Source organism: Staurois parvus, unplaced genomic scaffold, assembly GCF_062004578.1.
Source record: "Staurois parvus isolate SC_StPar_1 unplaced genomic scaffold, SC_StPar_1.0 ptg000392l, whole genome shotgun sequence".
Lineage (NCBI taxonomy): Eukaryota > Metazoa > Chordata > Amphibia > Anura > Ranidae > Staurois > Staurois parvus.
This window is the reverse complement of record NW_028318188.1, coordinates 5,694,366-5,719,000: the sequence shown is the minus strand read 5'-3', so window position 1 is coordinate 5,719,000 and position 24,635 is coordinate 5,694,366. Positions and strand designations below refer to the sequence as shown.

At 41.3% G+C, this 24,635-nt stretch overlaps 1 protein-coding gene across 4 annotated transcripts in view; it reads left to right on the top strand.

The window, feature by feature from the left end:
• Nucleotides 1–24,635, top strand: part of ARHGEF28 (Rho guanine nucleotide exchange factor 28) — a 305,207-nt gene that overhangs the window by 135,321 nt on the left and 145,251 nt on the right. For 3 of the 4 annotated variants that reach the window (XM_089686171.1, XM_089686172.1, XM_089686174.1), the window contains one exon: nt 841–910. In XM_089686171.1, the coding sequence (XP_089542297.1) occupies nt 841–910 (70 nt within the window). Of the gene's footprint in view, nt 1–840; nt 911–16,568; nt 16,746–24,635 lie in introns of those variants that run through there. The other variant, XM_089686173.1, reaches the window with a different exon arrangement.

Here is a 24,635-nt window from a genome sequence, read left to right as displayed (position 1 = left end):
TGTGGCAAGACTTGAAAATTGCTATTCTCAGACGATCTATCTGGTATGACAGAGCTTGAGCTATTTTGCAAAGAAGAATCTGCAAAAATGTCACTCTCTAGATGTGCAAAGCTGGTAGAGACATCCCCAAAAATACTTGCAGCTGTAATTGCAGCCAAAGGTGGTTCTACAAAGTATTGACTCGGGGGCTGAATACAAATGCACACCACACTTTTCACATATTTATATGTAAAACATTTTGAAAACCATTTATTATTTTCCTTCCACTTCACAATTATGTGCCACTTTGTGTTGGTCTATCACATAAAATCCCTATGAAATACATTTACGTTTTTGATTGTAACATGACAAAATGTGCAAAATTTCAAGGAGCATGAATACTTTTTCAAGGCCCTGTACATGTCTTGTAACTGATCTCCTTTAGAAGTGACTTATAGCTTTGATTAGTTGTCCCAAATTATGCATTCATTGATTTGCTACTGCATATTCTTCATGTGCTTGTGGCTTAATGGGGAACCCTTGACAAAACTTTTTTTCTTAGACCTTTGGTAGAATGGGGAAGATTAGCGCTTTTGTCAGGTTTTTTATTTTATTCTTTCTTCTGTCAGGCTTTATTGATGTCTTTGTCCCCACTGGGGAGACATACCCTCACCCCAATGGCTTTTACAGCAGCAAACAAAAGAAAATCCACCCATAACATTTACAGACATCAACTGGCAACTAAGCTAATAATAAATATACTGGAAAATGAATGTAAACATTTTTGCAATTTTTTTACTTTAAAGCATAGATAATTTTTTAAATTAATGGAAATTGTAACTATTTTTATTTTTTCTTTAGATTGTAAGCTCTGTGTACTGTTGGAATCACATGAAGCAGATGCCGTTTGATGGAACAACTGGAGAAGGAGGTACAATGGTCTTTTACTGTCTCATTTCCTGCACAATGATCTGGTAAAGTTTGTACGGTTAGTATTGGACATAATTGCAAAATTGCACAAGTGAAAATATTGTGCCAAATTCTATCCTTGGATGACAGCAACAGACAAGGATGATGTTTACCTGTTAGTTACAGTACTCTGTATCCAGTGGTTGGCTCAGACTGCAAGTTGCCTTTTCTTAGCCAGATGAAGGTGGAGCCTAGAACTCTACCTTTACCTAAATGTGTCATTTTTGCTAATATATACATAAAGGCAACTTTTTTTTAAATTTTGGATGAAGTAGGGAAGGGTTAACAGATCTGGGGAACAGGGGCAACAGATCCGATACTTTCTACATGTGGGTCTTCTTTATAAAATATGGAGGGTATAAATGTACTGTATGTCCAGTAAGATTACTAGATGCTGTGGATAGCAAAGGTGCTTCATTCATTCTATTCTTCTAAGGCCACATGCACACTGGGTGTTTAGCCCTGGTGCTTGGGGCCCAGGCTTTTAGCTGCTGGTAGATGGCACAGGTGTGCCGTCCAGCCCCACTGCTGGTAGCCAGTCAAACTCTGTGAGAGTCCGACAGTTGCTAGGGCTGAACAGGGCACATAGCTAGCTGTACAAACAATTAGGGCAGTATTTGCCCAGGGACAAATGCCAAGAACGTAGTGTGCTCCTGGGCGTTCGTTCCTTGGTGCATGCTGGATTAAATGGAGGTAGCACTGAGTGCACTGCCCAGCACAATCCAGCAACTGTCAGACTCTCATAGTGTTTGCAGTCCACCCGCAGATGGACACTGCAGCTCCATGCACCAGGGCTAAACACCCAGTGTGCATGGCGCCTTAACCAGCACATTTGTGTTTTAGGTTGTATAATATATTTGTACCTCTAGTTACAGTAAGTTTATTTTAGACAATTAAAATGTAAAACCATAGCCAGCTTAACAATTGAACCGTATGTATCTGTGTTGTGAAGGCCATGTGAGATAACACAATGTTATGTATGGGCCAACTCTAAAACTGTATGTAGTTATTAGTGTTGGGCTGACTTTTGATAGTGTAAGCTAAGAGAAAAGGGTCTCTTTCTGTTATTTGTAGTGTTAGTATGAGACATGACATTTGATTGGATGCTATGTGGTAAACCTCCAGATTTCTTTGTTTTTATGGTGTAATCCGATATGTCTAGAAATTATTGTATAATTCAATAAGAAATGTCATGAGAATGTGTTCTGTTGGCCATTTCCCTGTGCTGAACCATTGTTTGTAGTCGTCGGCTGTATTCCCGACCACAATGGCAGCGTTATCCCCAGTGCTGCCATTTATCATGTTCTCAATGCGATATTTGAATAATTTAGAGCTCTAATTAAATTCTGTTACAAACTTCAAGTTGATTGGGGTTGGTCCACATAAAGAGGTTCTTTATATGATTGTCATATTTGTTTTACAAACCAAAAATGTTTTGTGCCTTCCAGAGGATGCAGTCTGTATGGGGTTTCTGTTACAGTCTGCTCTCTACTATAAAATGTGGGAAGTGTAACGAATAATGCCTAGAAGTGAAATACAAGCATACATATTTATGAGACCAGCATATTTTCTGTGTGTTCTTCCATCTTCTAAGCCTTAGGAAATGTAGATACTTGAACATCAAATGTTTGTATGGTGATTTCCTTCTTACATTTGTCTGCCATCAGATTTTTAAAATCCTCACTAATTTTGATAAGTGCGTTTTGATGTCAGTTTCTTTGTTCAGTTTTTAGGATGGGTAAGGATCTTCTTCCTTGAAACCTATCCTGCCTGTGATCACTTAAGCAAGCCATAGTTGAGTCAAGAACAGAACAAAACTTCTTGGTTGTTTGTTTTTGTCATTCTTAGTGTGCCAGCTTAGACACATGATTTTCGTGCCACAGTCAAAGAGTGCCTGATCCAACATGCTGGATTTTTTTTTGAAAAATGAAGCAAATGAAGGCACAATTGTATGCACCATTTTAGTTTTTTAATCAACAGAACATTTGGTTTTCGACTCTGCTATGGCCTGCCTTAGGAAATAAATCATTGCTGTAGTAGGCCTTCACCGAATGAGAACTCGTATTGCTTGGTATACACTCTTTCAAGTACTGGTAGCTCACAGGAGAGAGACTGTTGCAGCTCCAGGGCTGTGATTGTACCATATTGCACTCTCTATTCTCTTCTCTCCTTGGAAGGGGCACTGTAGGGGGTAAAATTATATCAGTTGAGTGTGAACATTTTTAGCAGGCGAGGTGGAAGGCTAGGCTGTGTTATACTAAAAGAGAGCCATATCCAAGGCTGCAAGATTCTAGCCTGGTGCTGCAGAAAGAAGCATTGCTACAGGAAAGGTGGGGGTCATCAGATCTCTGTAGATGTAGTGTTCAGGGCACAAAAACTGCTTCTTCTGAAAGAGTATTTATCACACAGCAAATACACATGTAGGACAAGCTGTGCTCAGAACATTTCCTGGCTAGCCTTGATTACCTTGGTTAGATTGATCTATATCAATGTTAATATGACCTCTAGATAATAAATTCAGAGAATATGTCTTATTATGACTAAAAAGCAATCATTATACTGTGACAGAGCGACATTAAGGAAATCGAATCATTTTTGTGTCCTGGTGGAACAAGTACAGTTTCTTAGACTCTCATCAATTATAGTGGCAAGCTTGGTGCTTTGCAACAGGAAGGTGACATTCTATTAAACCCAGGACTATTTAAAAGCGTCATTTACATTATGAGAAAGCTAGAATCCCTGTTAGCTTTTTATTGCTGTGTGTGTCCTTGTTGAAAAAATGTTCTCACTTTCTGTCTGGTGAAAACAGTAAGTAAGGGAAACATTTTCCAGTGGTTCTGCACATAGCAGTGTAACCCATAAGGGATTGTATTTCTCCCCACTGTATCCAAAACTCTTTGCTGGATATCGGCTTTACAAAGTGAACCATTTCAGTTTGTAAACATAGTTTCACCTTCGTAATCTTCCCTATCAGTTGCTTCAAAATGCTTTCCTTAAAATGTGCAGCTGAAGTTGACCAAACTGTGCAGCTAGTGATTTTTTAAAAAAAGGCAATAGTGAAATTCTCTTTTCCATCTCTACCCGTTCCTTCTGGTTGCTGATATGCAGCCGGTGTCACCCATAGGCTTTGATTGACCGTTTGATACTCATACTCATATCCTCTATGTGTAAGGGGGGCTTATGATTGGGCAGAAGTTGTACCAGTCCCACCCCACTTCTTCATGGCTAAAGCACCCATGCCCCTGATTTTGTAGCCACCATATTGGCTACATATCTCATGGCCAGAAGCGCGCACACTAATATTCAGAATAAAGGAATGTCCTCAGTTGAATGCATTTTCAGCCCTTTACTGCAACTTCACATCTTCACAGTACTTCCGGTGGCATTTCACATTTGACATACTATCAGAATCTCTTGCGTGGAAGGCCATGTGCAAGGTTAAACATTCTGTAGCAGTCATTTCACTGCAGAGCACAAATACATATATTTTAACTAAGCCATTTTCCCTCTCCTTCATTTCTCTCCTTGGGAGCTGCTTCCCTATGTATACTTAGTCCACAGTCCTAGGTGTCCAGGACCTGCAGCTGAGGGTAAAGGGGACAGAGTGTTTCCATTAGTTTACCAGGCTCTTCCTAATGTCCCTTCTATAGCTTTGCTCCCCAGGGCTCCCACCATTACTCACAAACAAGGACTCAAAGCCTTGCGCACTCTTCTAAAGGACCTGCCGAAGAAGGTCAAGGGAGACAGGCCACTGCAGCTTTTCCTCACATGCCCCTCACCTTGGAAGGGCCCTTTGGATCAACTTTGTGTAGGACTACATTTTAGCAGCTCTGGGATGTCCTGTTCCTATACCCGATCAACCCTGCGCCCCACCCACAGCTGGCATTTATATGGGCATAAAGTTCATCCACTACATCCCTCGAGGAGGGATTTCTCTAAACGGGGAGCTAACACCTGCTTTACAATTCCCTTAGCATGCCACAAGCAACAAAGTCATCTAGTGGCAGGAAAGCTAACTGCACCTACCAACATATGCTGTACAAAAAGCAAAACATGGTTGTTCCCAGTAGGGGAATAACTTGGTATCTGGAGCAAAGTTTTTGTTCACCAATCATGCACCAATAATTTGGTAATAGTCCCAGGAGTTCAAAATATGGTGGTGGTTTCTTTACACCTTACCAACAAAGGCTGCTTATGTTAGATTCCTAGAACAAGCATGCAGTAAATGAATTTCAGAAAAATATCAAACCTCCTTAATTCTGTTCTTGTTCCAAGTTAGTTATTCAGACAGTGTTGAAGCCAAAACCATAAAATGACAGCCAGGGAACCAGGATTTCCAAATGAGAGCTCAACAGTGGCAGGACCCATGATCCTCTCATAACCAGGGGCAGACTGACCATTTGGAAACTCGGGTGCTGCCCGAGGGCCCGGGGTCAGTAGGGGGCCCCATGAGATGCCCCTGGTACCTTTTTCATAGGCTTTTTTGAGTTTGGGCAAGGACACAGCGGCCCCATGATCCCCTATTGCCCGGGGGCCCCATGAGTTGTCAGTCCGCCCCTGCTCATAACCATGTCTCTTTAACAGTAGCTGTTGTACCTGGCTTACACCTCTCACCTATAGAGCTTTCTTAGTAATTAGTAAAGCCAATCATTGATTTTTAAGAATAGGTGCCAGCATTTAACTTGTTTTCATCAGCTTAGTATTTGTTCCTTTTATGGAAAAACCTAGCATCCTGGATTTATCAGATTTCAATGTAATAATTAAGGATTTCAGAAAATGTGTCAAGTCATAGGAAATGTCGGAATGTTCTAATTTGGTCGTGTTCTCTTGTAACATTGGTATGCCATTCTATAACTCAGCAAAAACAAAGAAAAATTCACACTTGTTCATGCTGTTCCTACTTCTTGTTCTCCCGCAAAGCTTGTAGATTCATTATTGATTAAACAGGAGTTATATATTTACCTGTTTTGCTCTGGGGGGACATTCCTTTCATTTGTTACTCATACACTTTATGAGACTGCAGCCGATTATACTTAATTCTGAGATCATTCAAAAAATATTTGGAGAATGATACAGCAAATAAGTTAATTCTTCAATTTACTGAACTAGTAATGTAATGTCAGAGAAGCCTGTGATCTGAATAGGCATAGCACGATAATCTTACCAGGAAAGTTTCTGTATTTATATTTAAAAGGGTCCATTTTATTAAAATATTTTTCAAGCATTTATACATTTTTAAATTGATGTTTTCCATAACAGAAACTGACTACTATTGGACTCTCTTTGATTACGGCTAAGTACACACTGAGGGTTTCCTGAAGGCTGCACTTGCACTGGCACAGTAGTCCATTCAATTGGATGGGCAGCTGTAACTACATAAAAGGCAAGGAAAAGGTAGAGGCACCTTTTCCAAAACTGCAGCCGCAGCAAAGCTGCATAGTGCTGTCAGGAAATCATTCTGCAGTTTCCAGTGAATGGGGGTGCCATTAAGATTTATGGTACCCCACTAAACTGCTAAACAGCAGCACATTTTTGTTGCAGGTGCAGAAAGGTGTGCAATTTACATGCATTCATGCACCTGCTGAAATGTGAACCTAATCTAAAACCTTGGATGGAGCTGTCCACTTTGTGTTTGTAAATTTCAGCTTCAGCTAAAGAGCTCTGTGAGCAGGCATATTTCAAATGGGCTGTAAACATGTGAAAAAGAGAATAAACCTCCAATTGCATGCTATAAAGTCCAAAACATAAATGTGCAATATTTATAAAACCATCGGGTTTGATTTAAATAGACTGTGCACTATGGAAGTACAGTTTCTCCAGAGCTTAGTAAATGAGAGGAAACACTACTGACACCTATCATCTGATCCAGGGGCGGACTGACCATTCGAGCATTCGGGCACTGCCCGGAGTCAGTAGGGGGCCCTATGAAATGCCCCTGGTACCTTTTTTATAGGCTTTTTTGGTGTGCTTTGAGTGTGGGCAAGGACAAAGGGGCCCCATGATCCCCTATTGCCCGGGGGCCCCATGAGTTATCAGTCCGCCCCTGATCTGATCATGCGCAAACAAAAATTTTCTTTGCATGTGATTGGGTATTCTTTGCAAGGTGAAGCTTTGCCTCATTTACTAAGCTCTGGAGCAACTGCACGAGCAAAGTGCACAGTCTATTTGTCTTTAGTAAATCAACCCCTTTGTGTGTTCACTGTAAGTACCACAATTTTGCATAGCAGTGTACCAAAAAGCAATTGTAACAATGATAATGTATTGCAACAATGCATTTGCACCAACAACCAGCTCAACTCGTTACCACGTTTGCATGTGTTTTTGCTTAATTTTGGATTTTTCTGCTGCCAGGAGAGTTAATGTCCAGGGGTGTTCCAGTGTGAATGTAGCCCTACCCTGTCTATACATGTTGAGGTTTTTTTTGTTCAACCCTCCAAAAAAAAATCTCTGATTCTCACATCCACGCAAACTCACAGATCTGCCATCAGAATACACTGATCATCGGTGCAGCCCTTGGCTGCATATGCTGATCGAATGCTGGTTTTTCAGCATTTGACAGAAGCTGTTTTAACTACTGGCTTCTGTTCAACAGAGTGTTACACATGGACCAAACTTTCAATAATTTCAGAATTTTGATACTTGTATACTCAGCTTTAGGTCCCGTTCACATGGGGCGGACTCTGATTAGATCAACAGGGAATCTGTGCTGTATGGACTGACAGGTGTAAACAGACTCCGCTGTCTGTTTACTCCCAATTGCTGTCTGATCCAAACCACTTAGGAGAGGGATGGATCCCCTTCAGGTTTTTTTTGTCTGTACAGAACCAGATCAAATTGGAATTAATCGAGTGTAACTGGACACATGTCCGTTTACGCCCGCCAGTCCATAGGTGAATGGAGGGTCCGATTAAGTCCACCTGAAAAACGGACAGGCGGACCTGATTGGACCCTTCATGTGAAAGGGGTCTTACAGGCTTGAAGGTTCTGCTAAGAGCTTATAGGGTTGGGTGGATGGGGTCTTAAAATCTAAAGGGACTTGGAATGTCTTGTAGTTGAAAATTGTTGGTTGTAGTTGTGTACATATAATAGGTGAATGGGATAGGTTTGAAAATCAGGTCATCCGCAGGGTGGATCAGATGCTTGACTGGCAATAGGTGGATAAGAAGCTTGACTGGCAATAGGTGGATCCGATGCTTGACTGGTAATAGGTGGATCCGATGCTTGACTGGTAATAGGTGGATCCGATGCTTGACTGGCAATAGGTGGATCCGATGCTTGACTAGCAATAGGTGGATCAGATGCTTGACTGGCAATAGGTGGATCAGATGCCTGACTGGCAATAGGTGGATCAGATGCCTGACTGGCAATGACTGGCAATAGGTGGATCAGATGCCTGACTGGCAATAGGTGGATCAGATGCCTGACTGGCAATAGGTGGATCAGATACCTGACTGGCAATAGGTGGATCAGATACCTGACTGGCAATAGGTGGATCAGATACCTGACTGGCAATAGGTGGATCAGATCCCTGACTGGCAATAGGTGGATCAGATGCTTGGCTGGCAATAGGTGGATCAGATGCTTGACTGGCAATAGGTGGATCAGATGCCTGACTGGCAATAGGTGGATCAGATGCTCGACTTGACTGATTGATCTGCATAACCTTGGGGGAGGGCAGGAAAAAGCTGGAGTGATGTCACCAGGACATGTGACCTGCTGCAGCGTAACAACATCCCACTACCTGGCCACTTTAATCTGTAAAGAGGAAACATGATCACATGAAATAAAGTGTAAACCATTTTTTGTAAGACTTTTTTAAGCATCTGATTTTTAAGGCAATTATTCTTGGTATGCCCTTTCCTTAGGAGGTGGGATAAATACAGTAGCTAGATTTACAGCCACTTAAAACCTTATTAATAAACTTGTCTTTTTTGCTACCTTTTGGTCCGTTAAATAAACAGTGGAAAGTGTTTTGTTAAATTTGCTGGATAAGTGCTAATCTAGCAATAAATCTGGTGATCTGATAACTTCCAGTATACTCTGCCTCTTCTGCATTCTTATTAGTTAGTAATGCTATCCATTCCTTCTGTGAACTGTACATCCCCCCATGTAATGGAGTTAAGGAGAGGGGGTTCTGTAGTCCTGACATGATCCTGAACAAGAAAACGAAGGCAGCCTCCACAATTAGGGACTAATAAGCTGCAATGTATTACATTTTTGTTTTTCGGTCTGGATACACTGTACAATATCTTCTTTTTTATGCATTATTTTTCATAGCATGTACAGTATATATAGAAAGTGTGCATACCCCTGTTATAAAATGTCAGGTTTCTGCTATGTAAAAAAAGTAGACAAAGATGAATCATTTCAGAATTTTTTCCACCTTTAATGTAACCTATAAACTCAATTGAAAAACAAACTGAAATCTTTTAGGGGGGAAGGGGGAAGTAAACATAAAAAACTAAAATAATGTGGTAGCATACGTGTGCACACCCTCTTATAACTGGGGATGTAGCGGTGTTAAGAATTAAGCAATCACATTCAAAATCATGTTACATAGGAGTCAGTACACACCTGACATCATTTAACGTGCCTCTGATTAACCCCAAATAAAGTTCAGCTGTTCTAGTAGGTCTTTCCTGACATTTTTTTTAGTCGCATCCCACAGCAAAAGTCATGGTCCACATAATTTTGCAGTCAATGAGCTCTGTCAACAGTTATATCACATTAAGATTTTTTTTAATATTTCAGTTGTTTTGGGATTGTTTTTGAGCCAAAGCCATTTTTTATGTACGGAATATTTTTGAAAGTTTATAGGTCACATTAAAGGTGGAAACATTTCTAAAATGATATATCTTTGTCATTTTTTTTTACATCACAGAAACCTGACATTTTACAGGGGTGTGTAGACTTTTTATATCCACTGTATAATATGCCTTCAAGAATAATGTAGCATCAGATGCCATTATGGCATTATTGCAAGCCAAAAATTGTGGCTTTATCAGAGGCCCAAGTATTTTTTTTCCTCCAGAGTGGGGAAAGGCAAGAATGTCTTGTTATAGATTTTGTAACCCTTCCCTGCTCTGTCCAAAAAATAAAATTGGTAGGAGTTGGGCTTTGTTGCACAATGTATCTCTGCTGGTTGCAAAACAGATTATTTTCAGAGATTTTCTTGTGATACCCCATTGTTCTTTGCTGATTGTGCAAGGATAAGCCAACACCTTATATCACTGACTGTGGAGAGCTTTTTGGGTATGCCTAGTGCAGTGGATGTGACGTACAAATGAGAACCACATCTTCCAAAGGCACGTTTAGGAAAATATAATGTAATGCCCGCCGTGCCATCCGTCTAACTCATTGTGCCCTTTTTTCTTAAGTATGTTGTGCAGAATGGATATAATCACCTAGTCTGCTGTCTAGGTCCCTTCCAAGTACCATTTCTGGGTTTTGGGGAACCTGGTACCCAGTGATACAGTTGTGTCCATGCCTGCCAATCCCTGTTGGTCCCCTTTTGGTGATGTCATTCTATTCTGGATCCTGAGAGAACCCGGTCATCATACAGCAAATAGGAAGTGTCCCATTTCATGCAAATAAGGACCCTACCTTCTCTATACAGAAGAAGATAGAAGACTTGAGATTGGAAAGTCACAAGGCCATGGGTTTAGGTGAATTAAAGCCAGCTTGAGTAGGGTTTTACTATTACAGCATTTGCTGGGTGTCTAAATATGACTGTACAGTCCAACAGGTATCAGAGTTAGGCCCAGTGCACTCAGTACTCAGGTCCTGAAGAGCGAATAGAGGTGAATTGATTGTCAGAGAGTAATATAGGTGCAGCTGACAGGCGTTTAGGAGGGGGAGTATTTTTCTTTTAAAGCTGAAGTGGCTTTTAAAATTGAAATACTGTGCTACAACTGTGAGCCTAGTGTTTGACTTGTGGTTGTGACGTGGCCCAATTCATTTGAATGGGTCACATTTAGCTGTGGTTCCATCTCACTGACCACAACTAGGGGGATCATTTTTGCCGCACCGCAAAGCATTGTGGGTGCAGCATATGTACAAACCTATCCAACTGCCATTGCAACTTAAGGGGGTGGGAAGAATGCAGTTCACCCATCTATTTTTGCCATAACCCTCCTCCCCCCAACTTCAAACCTAAGCCGGCCATACTATACATGGATCAAAATTCAGCCGGTTCAGCAGTGACTAACCAAATGTTGAAACATGTATGGCCGACTGGTCATTGTATTCTGATGGCAGGAAAGGCTCCCTGCAGTCAGAACACAATACTATAATCCAAATGTGTGGATGGGGAAATCGAAGCACTTTCTTTCATTCAACCAGCTGAACGAAAAAAAAAAAAAAGCGTAATATATAGGCTGCCCAAGCCTTCTAGCTCTGCTGAGACACCCCCTTCCCCTTAAGTTTACATTACAAGTTTGTGTGAGAAAGGATATGGTGAGGGGTGTGGCTGTTACTCTGCTCTGCAGGTGTAGAGCACTGCAGTGTAAGGACTGGAAGCACCATTTTCACAGACAGCATATGGCATTTCCAAGCATTAATCAGTCTTGGGTGAAAACTTGGGGCTACATAATTTTAAGAGATAAAATGGTATAAGACGTTAAGATTTAAAGCGAAACTTCACACTCTCAATCAACATTGACAATGTGTAATCCATATGCTGCTAGCATTAGTAAATAGATAGGAAAGTATATCATATTTACTTGTTTTAAGCATTTCTATTATATTTCTTCAGTTACTTCCTGGTTTCTGGCCTAGGAAAATGATGTCATACATCCCAGGAGTCTTCAGGAAGGGAGGAGAGGCTTTCTAAGCTAAGCACACTTCTGCCTACATGCAGGAGCTAAGGACAGATGGATTCTAGGAAGTAAATGCTACATGAATCATCTGCCCTTACTCAAGATGGCCATGGCCAAAAATGCCTGGGGGATGTTTTTCAAAGTGATTTCTCAAGAAAATAAAGATGGATGGGGTGATTTGCTTTGAATATTAAAAATGAATTAACATTAGCATTTTTGGTTTGTGGTGCTCAGATGCAGTTTAAGTATAGCCCACTGCAGTTAAAAGCTCTGAAGCTTTGCCCATACAAGACTTCAAACGTGTTTTAAGGCAGTTTCAGGCATGTTTCTATATTCTGGTCATTTTTGTGAAATACTGTTACAGTCTTGAAATCCCCACACAATAATTACTCCAAGATACACAATGACGTCAACTGTAAACAGATTGTTGCCATGCTCCCACATCTATAGGCTTCCTCCACTTTTTTTTATTTCCCCGTGGCAGCTTTACAAAATGTGTTTTTTACCGTGCATTTACTGGAAGACAGATTTAGCCAGGGAATTCATATCAGACGGAGTACAGAAGTGCTACTGTAGGCCTGTCTAATTTGAACAATAATTGAAGTGAAGAAAGGAATGTTAACAGGCTCAGATATCATAGTCTTCCAAATTTGACATTTAAGCTGAGCCACAATCAGGCGTCTTTTCTTTGGACTGTTTAGAAGAAAAGAAAAAAAAAAAAGAAACCGAACATCACCCCTCAGGAGCTTAAATTAAACAGAATGTTTCTTGTGGCAGTGCGGCAGTACATTGGGTCGTAATTCATGATCATGGCTGCATTGGATCTCTTGAAGAGATGGGAGACTTTGTCCGCTATGAATCAGTTGGTGGTACGAGGAAGAAGTCTTTGCAGAACACTTGTGTGCCGAGAGTTGTTCTGGGAGACGGTGTAAGAATGGTGTGCTTGTTGTAAATCACTCACTGACTCCTTTATGTCTTTCTGCAAGGTTACTTTACTACTTTTAAGGTGCCAGGCTTGTTAAAGTAGTCACAATCCCCGCTTGGCACCAAGACAATGACTCAAAAATACCAGACAAGCCCATTTTCATTTTTTTCCTTGTTACAGGGTCCTGTGTATAAAAGGTTAAAATTTCTGTTTCTCCACTTAAATGTTGATTCTGTCGGTTTTGCTTGTTTCTAAAACTGCAAAAACACAGCACTAAGGCGCTATCACAAACGACTAGAGAAATACACAACATAAGCATATATAAAAATATAACAAATGAAAATAGAAATAATAGATATTAATAACTTTGATGTAATATAAATAGATTAGATGTAGATGCAGAGTCCAGTAATGAGATGCTAGTAATGGTTTGAAGAAGATCCAATGATTACTACGAGGGGTGTTCAAGTCCAACCAGGAGTTTTAATTTTACAGGTATAAAAAGGGATGCAAGCGTGGCGGTACTCAGGGGTGTATTTACCACAAGGCAAACAAGGCATTTGCCTAGGGCAGCATTTTTCAGGGAGCAGCACTGTCGCTTGGAAGAAGGGACAGAAGAAGGGACACAACCCTGGTGGGTTCCGAGGGAGGTTGTGTGTTTCATGATGGTTTATACACAGCCTGACTGTCGTTCCTGGGGATGTCTGTTCCTGGGGATGCCCAGAGCTGTGAAGGCGAGTGTCTTTCTCTCTCTCTCGCCATGGTGGATGGTGTATGGAGGGCAGTGGTAGTGGAAGGCTCTCTCGGGTGGGAGTCAAGGGTGTTGTTGGTCAATGTCAGGCTCTCCTCTGCGGGGGACGCTAATTTTTGTGTTGCCTAGGGCATTATAAAAATAATATAGACCAGCCTGTAATTTGTGTTTAGTATGATGGCACGCATACAGCATGCAGCTTTTCACAAGCCTGATACAGAACATTTATTAAACAATGAAAACCTTTGGAGTGAAATGAAGACCTCTTCCTGATGGCTGATCTATTATGAAAATTAAAATTATTTTAAAATTGATCATTGACAAACAGAAGAAAGAGACCATTTCAATATGCAGGTGGTTGGCCATGTTAAAAACAAATGTGGGAAGCTAATATGCCTACTATGTATGTTTGATGATTATTTTGAAGAACTGTGTCACAATCAACAGAGATCTACCAATGTATGCTCAGTCTAGCTGTAGGCTGAGCTAATATTGATTGTTGGCTAGCTAAAAGATCTTTTGAGAAGATGGTCATGTGTGCTCCATCTGACTGCTTTCTAGGAGTGTGCGGGGTAGAGAGTAGTTACATTAACATATAAGTTGGAGGAGGGCCGATGGGTCAGGACACCATCAGAGTTGGTATATTGGGGGAAACTAATAGGTAGAACATGTTTTTTTAAATCTTGAAATGCAGAGAAATCCAGGACTGAAAGGCCAAGTAAACAAGTTTACTGGACTTCCATACCAGAAAACACACCCAAGGTTTTGGGGGTGCACCAGCTTCCTTTATCAAGGTGACAGACAGGACCTGTAGACATGCGTTTTGTTGTTTGATTGATTCATATCATCTCATGTTATTGGGTACCTAAATGACATCTCTCTGGTATTTTGTTCCCAAAGAATAAAATAAAAATGATAAAATTAAATAGAAATAGGAAACAAATGTTGTACAGTTAATTTATAGGCTGCATTTTCTGAAATTTTGGTTCCACAATGGCTTGGGTTGCCCCGGTTTACAATGCAGTAAAACGCCTGCCATCGCACTGTGTGTGAATTAGCCCAAAGATTTATTGGAACCACTGCTTACCTGCAAAAAGGGTGCACATGTTTGTGCATTGCATGAACACGTGCAATTTTTCATGTGTTCCCACAACACACAAATGTAAACCTAGCTTTGGAATTTCTAATTAAATCTTGGATGCCCAGAATTCTATTTCTCTCAGCTAAACTGACCACATCTAAATGCAGGTAAATGCTCAGTGTGAATAACACCATTGAGAAAACTTTACATAAATTTAAATGTGTTTAATAATGTTCTCTAAGGCTAGGTTCACACATGTGCAAGTTGCGTTTGAGCCATTTCTTTATTGCATTTTTTTTTCTTTTCTTTTTCTTGTTGCTAGGCAGATTTAAAACGCATCAAAAATGCAGCAACATGCTTTTCTGCAGCGTTTTCCATTGAAGTCTATAGTACCAAAAACACAACTTTTTGCATTCAAACAAGTCCCTGACCCATTCCAAAAAACGCACTGGGTGAAAACGCACAGGTGTGAACATGTCCCATAGGAAATCATGTTAAATGGACTGTACTGCATTTTTTCAAAACGCTGCAGAAAACGCTTAGGTGTGAACCTGGGGTGAATGCATATAAACACAGATTTGGAAATACCAGTGTAAATGTGGCCTAAAAGCAATAGAAAGAGCTCACACCAGTGCGTTGTGCTAATGTCCGCTGCCCTGCTCAAAAAGAGTAGACCCAGATCTATTTTTTTTTTTTCAATGCAGTGCATGTAAATACTTGTAAGTGCACCAACACATGCATAAACATAAGTGTCGAGTAATGGGCAGCACTGTGGCTAAATGGTTAGCACTTCCACCTGGCAGTACTAGGGGTGTTGGTTTGAATCCCAACCACGGCACCACCTTCCTGGAGTTTGCATGTTCTCCCTGTGTCTGCGTGGGTTTCCTCCGGGTACTAAATGTGAGTTAGGGACCTTAGATTGTACACCCTTTGAGGAACTGATGTGAATGTACAAAATATATATATATATATATATATATATATATATATATATATATAAAGCGCTGCGTAAATTGACGGCGCTATATGAGTACCTGAAATAAATAAAGTTTCCAAATAAACGTTATGGCAGCACAGTGCAGCTAAATGGTTAGCAGTACTGGCAGTATTAGGGTTGTTGGTTCGAATTCCAACCACAGCACCACCTGCCTGGAGTTTGCATGTTCTCCCTGTGCCTGCGTGGGTACTCTGGTTTCTTCCCACACTCCAAGGACATGCTGGTAGATTGATTGCATCCTGTCTAAATTGGTGTGTATGAATGTGAGTTAGGATTGTATGTTCCTTGATGGTTAGGGACTGATGTGAATGTACAGTATACTGTATATATGTAAAGCACTGTGTAAATTGATGGCGCTATGCAAGTACCTGTAATAAATAAATGAATTAAAAAAAAAGTTTTACAGTGCAACACAGTGCTTGTGAAAATGCAATGCATGCCAACACACGTGCGTTTAGTGCACACATTGCAGTGTGAATAGACCCTTTTATTTGAAGCGACACGTCATATCTCCACAACAGTGAGCTGCGCTGCAACATGCAGTGCCTCCCAGTGCGCTGCGGTGAAATGCTCCATGTCTGCATTATACCCCAGCTCACCGCAATGCACCTCCCGGCTGCATTGCAGGGTGAACGGAGCACATACTGGACAATTGTGTTCTATATGTCCTAGGATTGATCCAGTATGGAAGAACTCAGGTCATGTGTGAAAGAGCCGGTGGTGGCACATTTGCAGTGCGGAAAGATTGCGTTCTTGTCTTTTTCGTACTCGCTGTCCTCTCTGTTTGCTCACAAGTGTGCTTCACAGACTCCAGCTTCAGTTTCGGCTCTTTCATTAACATGGAAATGCAACAGTAAGTTAATGATTCATTGGCACCCGGTGACCTCTGAAATAGTTGTGGACCTGTGATGCAGCTCTAGTTTTTGGTACATGCTCTCCCCTCCATTCCCTCAGCTGATTTAATATTTACAGCCTGATCTGTCTACATGCCTGAACTCCTGAAGAGAGCAAACGTTTACAGCCTCTCCCTCCCCTGGGCAGACGGGGCAATCTGATCCAGCTCTCCTCATTCCTTCTATTTTACACATCTTCTGTGGACGAGATTCCTCTGGAGGAAGAAGCTGCGTCCTTCTCCACCAAAATGGATTCGGATTCCGATTCTCCCTTTAATTACTCCTGGCCTGCCTTTCCCAAAATGAGGATTCACAGAAGACCGACTACGCAAGGTAGAGAAACGACCCCGCCAGGTCTTCCAGACGTTATGTAGAAGTGTTTTTTTTCTCTTATGGCGAAAGTAGAAGATGACAAAATCTCCCAGATCTTACATAGAAATGTGTGACTGGTGAGGAGCTAGAGTTGTTGTTTGTGAATAGTGTATGGAGTGAATCGCTGGATTTCTCTGCTTATTGTACTGACAAGTGGTCCTATACCTATAGTTGTGACAATCCGATTGTAGACTTCCTGAAATGTCAGCTTTCTCACATCCATCAGTTGTCAGATGACATGATTGTAAACACTAGTGAGAAAAGATGGAAATGCAAGATGTGTATGGGTCAGATTTAGGATTAAGTTGCGTATATTTATGAACTTGCATGCTATGTATATGTTCGCACTCATCTATTTGTTCTTTAAACTTGTAGCATTTGATTATATCTCCAAAAAATATTTAGAAACGTGACTGTGAGAACTGACTGTGTTAAGATGAAATATGCATTCAGATTGATATGATTGTATCATACGATTATCCCCTACACATTCACAGACACTTTTCTTCACAACCAGATTACTCTGTGACAACACTTCACAACATACAACTGGACTGTTCAGTGACACCACTTTAGTACATACAATCGGCGTTTTCTGTGACACCACTTCATTACATACCAACGGATTGTTCAGTGGCAGCACTTTGCTACATACAACCTGATTGTTCTGTGACACCACTTTGCTACATAATCCAGATTGTTTTGTAACACTACTTTACAATTAGATTCTTTTGTGACACCACATGTAACATACAACTAGATTGTTCTGTGACACCACTTCAAAATATACAACCAGATTGTTCTGTGATACCGCTTTACTACGTACAATCGCATTGTTCTGTGACACCACTTCACAACATTCAACAGGATTGTTCTGTGACAGCACTTTGCTACATACATCCAGATTGTTTTGTAACACCACACATAACCTACAACCAGATCATTCTGTGACACCACTTTACTACATACAACCTGATTGTTCTGTGACACCACTTCAGAACATACAACCTGATTGTTCTGTGACACCACTTTGCTACATACAACTGGATTGTTTTGTAACACCACTTTGCAATTAGATTGTTTTGTGACACCACACATAACAACATAAAACCAGATCATTCTGTGACACCACTTTAATACATACAGCCAGGTTGTTTTGTGAAACCAGTTCAGAATTTACAACCAGATTGTTCAGTGACACCACTTCACTACATACAACCTGATTGTTCTATGACACTGACTTCACCACATACAAATGGATTGTTCTACTACATACAATTGGATTGTTTTGTGATACCACATATAACAACATACACCCGGATTATTCTGTGACACCACTTCACAAAATACAAGTGGATAATCCACCTGCTTTACCCCTACAATCCTGCACGACTGCTGTTGTGGTGCTGCTCCATTCAGTTGAATAGGTCACATTCAGTGGGTGGTAATACGTATTGTTGCCATGTTTTTCATGCATATTTTTAATGTGCAGTATTTTTCTCAGGGCATGTCAGTACAGCACACAGGTGTGAATGGGCTCCATAGCAAACAATGGCAATCCTTTTGTGCATTAACATGTGTTGGGCAATGTATGAATGGAGCCCAACAGAGCAGAAGGGCGCAAAGAGAAGTTTGTTGTTAGGGTTTACATATACTTTATGAAAGTCTTGTTTACTTCATTGTTGATTGTTTTAAAGAAATTGTAAAACTGAGGTTCTTAAGAGAACTTAAACCAAAAATGTAATATATCTCAGGTTACCAATTCTTCTAGGGACAGTTCACATCAGCCGCTGTGCTAGAAAGCAGCTTCTTGTGTGCAGAAGGATGAAAGTAGTGCGCGCTACTTAAATTAAAGTTAAAGCAGAATCTCACCCACCTGCATCCCTCTTCCTCTACCACTTTTGGACAATATGTTTTTTTTAGGGGGGCCTGGGTACCTGCTCCCACTTCCGCTCGGATCGTCTACGCCTCTACAGTATCCACTGTCTTCTTGAAGAGTGGCATACCCTTTATAGTGACCATTGAAGGTATGCTGGCCTGGAATAAGAAAACAACTGCTGCAAAAGTGACTGTAGAGCTCACTGTCAGTCTTCACGGGACTGAGATTGAGCTCTGCAGTCACTTTTGCAGCAGTTTTTTTCTTATTTCAGGTCGCAATCCGGCACAGTGTCCTTTTTGTCTCTTTCAGTCAGTTTAACAATGTCGATTATGCTCATCAGATGAAGTTTTCCTGGAAACTGTATATGCTGTCATACCTTTTGATACTGGACCTTGCGACAGGGCAGATAAGTTGGCAACTTAAGTCACAGAGGCACAAGCTAAGTGGCCACCAACAATTTGCCCTCGTTGAAGCTCCGTAAGCTTTGACATGACTCCGTATTACTAGCAGCGCATGCAGTGAATGACCAAAGCGAGGCCTCTCACCTGTTCGCTAGGTGTCTCATCACACAGCAGAAGCAAAAGAATGTTACATCACTTCCACTTTCAACTCGAAACATGTTGTCACTTTTACACCTGGAAGTCATGTAGTGTTTCCATTTTTTTCTAACCCCTCTGTTTCCGCAGTCAAGATCCTAATCATTTCATAACTCCTGGAGGTTAATTTATGGATGTGGTAATTTCCTTACCTGCTCAGAGAATTCTAACCAGTTAGTAAAGCATGATGGGCTATCTTTGGACAAATCCTATTCCCAGGCAGACTACAGAGCCTTTATCGGCTTTGGCTTAAGCCAGGTGTAACATTTATTATACTGGATATAATTACCCATTGGGTTAGCAAGAACACCATATGAACCAATCATTTATTTAATTCTACTACCTATGATATGACATGACATGTTTTGGACCTGCTACAATATGACTTTCTGTTCCAAACAGCAGGACAGTCCAGAGGGCTTCCTGGACAGTTGGAAGGCATGATGGCTAAACAGGACTGCAAATACTTAGATTGGATAGTGTGGGGAAGGGTTAGCAACCATACTACCATGATGGAATCTGTTAAAGATTTCCCATTACTTTCTGTTCTAGTTTAAATTGGTAATTTTTACTAAACAATTACTTGGAACCCCCAAGCATTATATATACAGTAGGGCAAAAAAGTATTTAGTCAGCCACCAATTGTGCAAGTTCTCCCACTTAAAAAGATGAGAGAGGCCTGTAATTGGCATCATAGGTAGACCTCAACTATGAGAGACAAATTGAGAAAAAAATCCAGACAATCACATTGGCTGATTTGGAAAGAATTTATTTGCACATTATGGTGGAAAATAAGTATTTGGTCAATATCAAAAGTTCATCTCAATACTTTGTTATATATCCTTTGTTGGCAATGACAGAGGTCAAACGTTTCCTGTAAGTCTTCACAAGGTTGGCACACACTGTTGCTGGTATGTTGGCCCATTCCTCCATGCAGATCTCCTCTAGAGCAGTGATGTTTTGGGGCTGTCGCTGGGCAACATGGACTTTCAACTCCCTCCAAAGGTTTTGTATTGGGTTGAGATCTGGAGACTGGCTAGGCCACTCCAGGACCTTGAAATGCTTCTTACGAAGCCACTCTTTCGTTGCCCGGGCGGTATGTTGGGGATCATTGTCATGTTGGAAGACGCAGCCACGTTTCATCTTCAATGCCCTTGCTGATGGAAGGAGGTTTTCACTCAAAATCTCACGATACATGGCCCCATTCATTCTGTCCTGTACATGCATCAGTCGTCCTGGTCCCTTTGCGGAGAAACAGCCCCAAAGCATGATGTTGCCACCCTCATGCTTCACAGTAGGTATGGTGTTCTTTGGATGCAACTCGGCATTCTCTCTCCTCCAAACACGACGAGTTGTGTTTCTACCAAACAGTTCTATTTTGGTTTCATCTGACCATATGACATTCTCCCAATCCTCTTCTGGTTCATCCAAATGCTCTCTAGCAAACTTCAGATGGGTCCGGACATGTACTGGCTTAAGCAGGGGAACACGTCTGGCACTGCAGGATCTGAGTCCCTGGCGGCGTAGTGTGTTACTGATGGTAGCCATTGTTACGTTGGTCCCAGCTCTCTGCAGGTCATTCACTAGGTCCCCCCGTGTGGTCCTGGGATTTTTGCTCACCGTTCTTGTGATCATTTTGACCCCACGGGTGAGATCTTGCGTGGAGCCCCAGGTCGAGGGATATTATCAGTGGTCTTGTATGCCTTCCATTTTCTAATTATTACTCCCACAGTTGAATTGTTCACACCAAGCTGCTTGCCTATTGCAGGTTCAGTCTTCCCAGCCTGGTGCAGGTCTACAATTTTGTTTCTGGTGTCCTTCAACAGCTCTTTGGTCTTCACCATAGTGGAGTTTGGAGTGTGACTGTTTGAGGTTGTGGACAGGTGTCTTTTATACTGATAACAAGTTCAAACAGGTGCCATTGATTCAGGTAATGAGTGCAGGACAGAGGAGCCTCTTAAAGAAGAAGGTACAGGTCTGTGAGAGCCAGAAATCTTGCTTGTTTGTAGGTGACCAAATACTTATTTTCCACCATAATTTGCAAATAAATTCTTTCCAAATCAGCCAATGTGATTGTCTGGATTTTTTTTCTCATTTTGTCTCTCATAGTTGAGGTCTACCTATGATGCCAATTACAGGCCTCTCTCATCTTTTTAAGTGGGAGAACTTGCACAATTGGTGGCTGACTAAATACTTTTTTGCCCCACTGTGTGTGTATGTGTGTGTATGTGTGTGTGTGTGTGTATGTATATATATAACAAGAATAACATGGCAATCGTTGCAATTTTTTATGTCACATGGTATTTGCGCAGCGGTTTTTTAAATGCAATTTGTTTGGAAAAAATACACTTTAGTGAATTAAAAAAAAAAACACAGGAGTTACCCAATTTTTTTTTCATATGAAAGAGGATGTTATGGCGAGTAAATGGATATCTAACATGTCATTCTTTAAAATTGCACACGCTTGTGGAATGGCAACAAACTACAGTACTTAAAAATGTCCATAGGCGGCACAACATTTATATACGTATTGCGGTCGTCAAGTGTTTAAAGTGGAACTTTAGTCAGAAAATGAAGTCCTGCTTGATCAGTTCAGGCTGGCCCCTTTTGCAGGTATAGCTATGTAAAACATTAAAAACAAGTATTTATACTGTTTAAAATCCAGTAATACACTCTCACCCTGCTCTGCACATGCTCAGTTGCTCTCTATTTTTGGCACTGAGACAAACTGTCGAATTTGTAGAGGACGATCTGCTGACAGCCTTCAAGTGGAATTAAACCCTCCTATCCTTTGTTTGATCTGCAACTGCCATGGTGCTGCACAAATGATCAGTTATGACACCAGTCATTTGATGGTTTTTACAGTTTGGCTGAGGATAAAAGCAATGTGACAGTTAGCAATCCTGGCATTCCAGGAATGTAACTGTTTTTTGAAACCGTTAAATTGATGGGTTTAGTACTGCTTTATGATTTACTGCCGTTCAGGGGCTCGGGGCTTCAACAAAATGGCGGCCTCCAGCAAGAAGAAACCAGAGTATTGCTGGAGGCAATTTACAGTACACACTCATTTTGGTAGCATAATTATTCAGGTGGAATGTATGTTCTTTGCTGAAGAACATTATTTTTTAGCAAGTTGTTATGAGTAAAGTTACGCTTTAACTAGACAGGAAGTGAAGAAAAATATAAAACCACAAAACAGAAAAGAATAAAAGCTGATAGGGGTGCTAGTATTCCTCCATTTAAAGCATAACTAAACTCTCTTAACCAACATTAAACTATTTTTAATCCTGCTGCTATTATTAGTAAATGGATAGGAAGGTATATTAGATTTACTTGTGTTTAAACTTTTTTTTCATTTCTTTAGTTGCTTTTTGGTTTCTGGCCTAGGCCAAACTGTTGTCATACATCCCAGGAGTTTTCATGCTATTTTTTTTCTTCTTTCATCTGGAGGAGGGAAGGATAGGCTTTCTCAGCTAAGTACACCCTCCTGCCTGCATGCCTGAGCTAATGGCAGATGGATTCCAGGAAGTAATTGCTACAAGAATCATTTGCCCTATACTCAAGATGGCCGTGGATAGAAATTCTAGGGGGCTGTTTTTTAATGTGGTTTCTCAACAAAATAAAGCATGGAGACATGGATGGATGGGTCAGTTTTCTTTGAATATTAAAAATGAATAAAATAACAGATACAGTTTAATTCTGCTTACAATTTTCACCTAGTGATATAGCCAGTAATTCTGTTATTTTTCAATTTCCCTTAACAGAACAAGTTATCCAGCAAAACTGGCAGTGAGAGTGTTGAGACAAGCCATTTATCACTGACAGGGGTGCTTACAATGGTCACCTTTTATTTTAAGAGGTTCTTCGGTGTCTTAAAAAATAAAAGTTAGCAACTACAAATACTACAGTTAAAGGACACTTACCTGTACTTTCCTCACCCAAACTGGTTCTTTACCATTCTTCGGGTTCCCAGTATGTTTACTAATGGAAGCTGGCTGTGACTCCTAGCAGTTTCAGCCGACTTTCTACTGCACATGCATGAGCTGCACTTCACTTTGTGCAAGGGCCTGCAGCTTTCTGGGACCTATGATGTCTCCTAGAAGGCTGCTGGCAGGAGGGAGGAAAGCAAACGTCTGCTGGGTTTGCCTAGGCCAGGGATCTCCAAACTTTCTAAACAAAGGGCCAGTTTACTGTCCTTTAAGCTTTAGGAGGGCTGGACTGTGGCCAGTGGGAGTAGAAAATGCCCCAGCATAAGTGGGAGTAGACAATATGTCAGGCTTGGTGATCAGTGGGAGTCCATAGTGCCTGTTGTGAGCAGGAAGAGGAGTAGTGCCCCATCATTGGTATTAGTGGGAGGAATAGTGTCCACTTGTTGATTTCAGTAGAAGGAATAGTGCCCCATCATTGGTGAGGTGGAAGGAATAGTGCCCCATTGTTGAAGTGGAAAGAATAGTGTCCCATCGTTGGTGAATTGGAAGGAATAGTACCCTATCATTGGTGAACCGTTCACTAAACTACTCGTTCACTCCCTTATTATCTCACGTCTGGACTACTGCAACTTCCTTCACACCGGCCTACCTCATCGCAGACTATCTCCGCTTCAGTCTATCCTGAACTCAGCGGCCAGACTCATCCACCTTACCATCTGCTCCACTTCTGCCACCCCTCCTCTGTCATTCCCTCCACTGGCTCCCCATTGCCCAATGCATTAAATTCAAACGACTAACACAGACATACAAAGCCATTCATAATGCTGCCCCAAACTACCTCACTGACCTGATACCCAATTACCACCCTACCCGTAATCTTCGCTCCTCACAAGACCACCTACTTTCTGGCTCCCTGGTCTCCACCTCCCACGCCTGACTGCAGGACTTCTCCAGGACTTCCCCCATCCTCTGGAACTTACTACCCGAATCCATCAGACTGTCACCTACCCTCCTCACCTTTTAGGCGCACCCTGAAAACCCATCTCTTCAGGGAAGCCTACCCCACCCTCACCTAACAGCTGATCTCCTCCACTCCTCCCACCACTCCATCCCCCACAGCCACTTCCTCCTGTACCACTATCCCCTCCCTCCTAGATTGTAAGCTCGAAAGAGCAGGGCTCTTCAATCTCTCGTGTTCTGTTTTCTTACTGTATTGTCTCATGTACTGTCCCCCACTATAATGTACAGCGCTGAGCAAACCTTTTAGCACTATATAAATACTGTATAATAATAATAATTGGAAGGAATAGTACCCTATCATTGGTGAAGTGGAAGGAATAGTGCCCCATCATTCGTGAAGTGGAAGAAATAGTGCCCCATTGTTGGTGAAGTGGAAGGAATAGTGCCCTGTCGGTGAAGTGGAAGGAATAGTGCCCTGTCGTTGGTG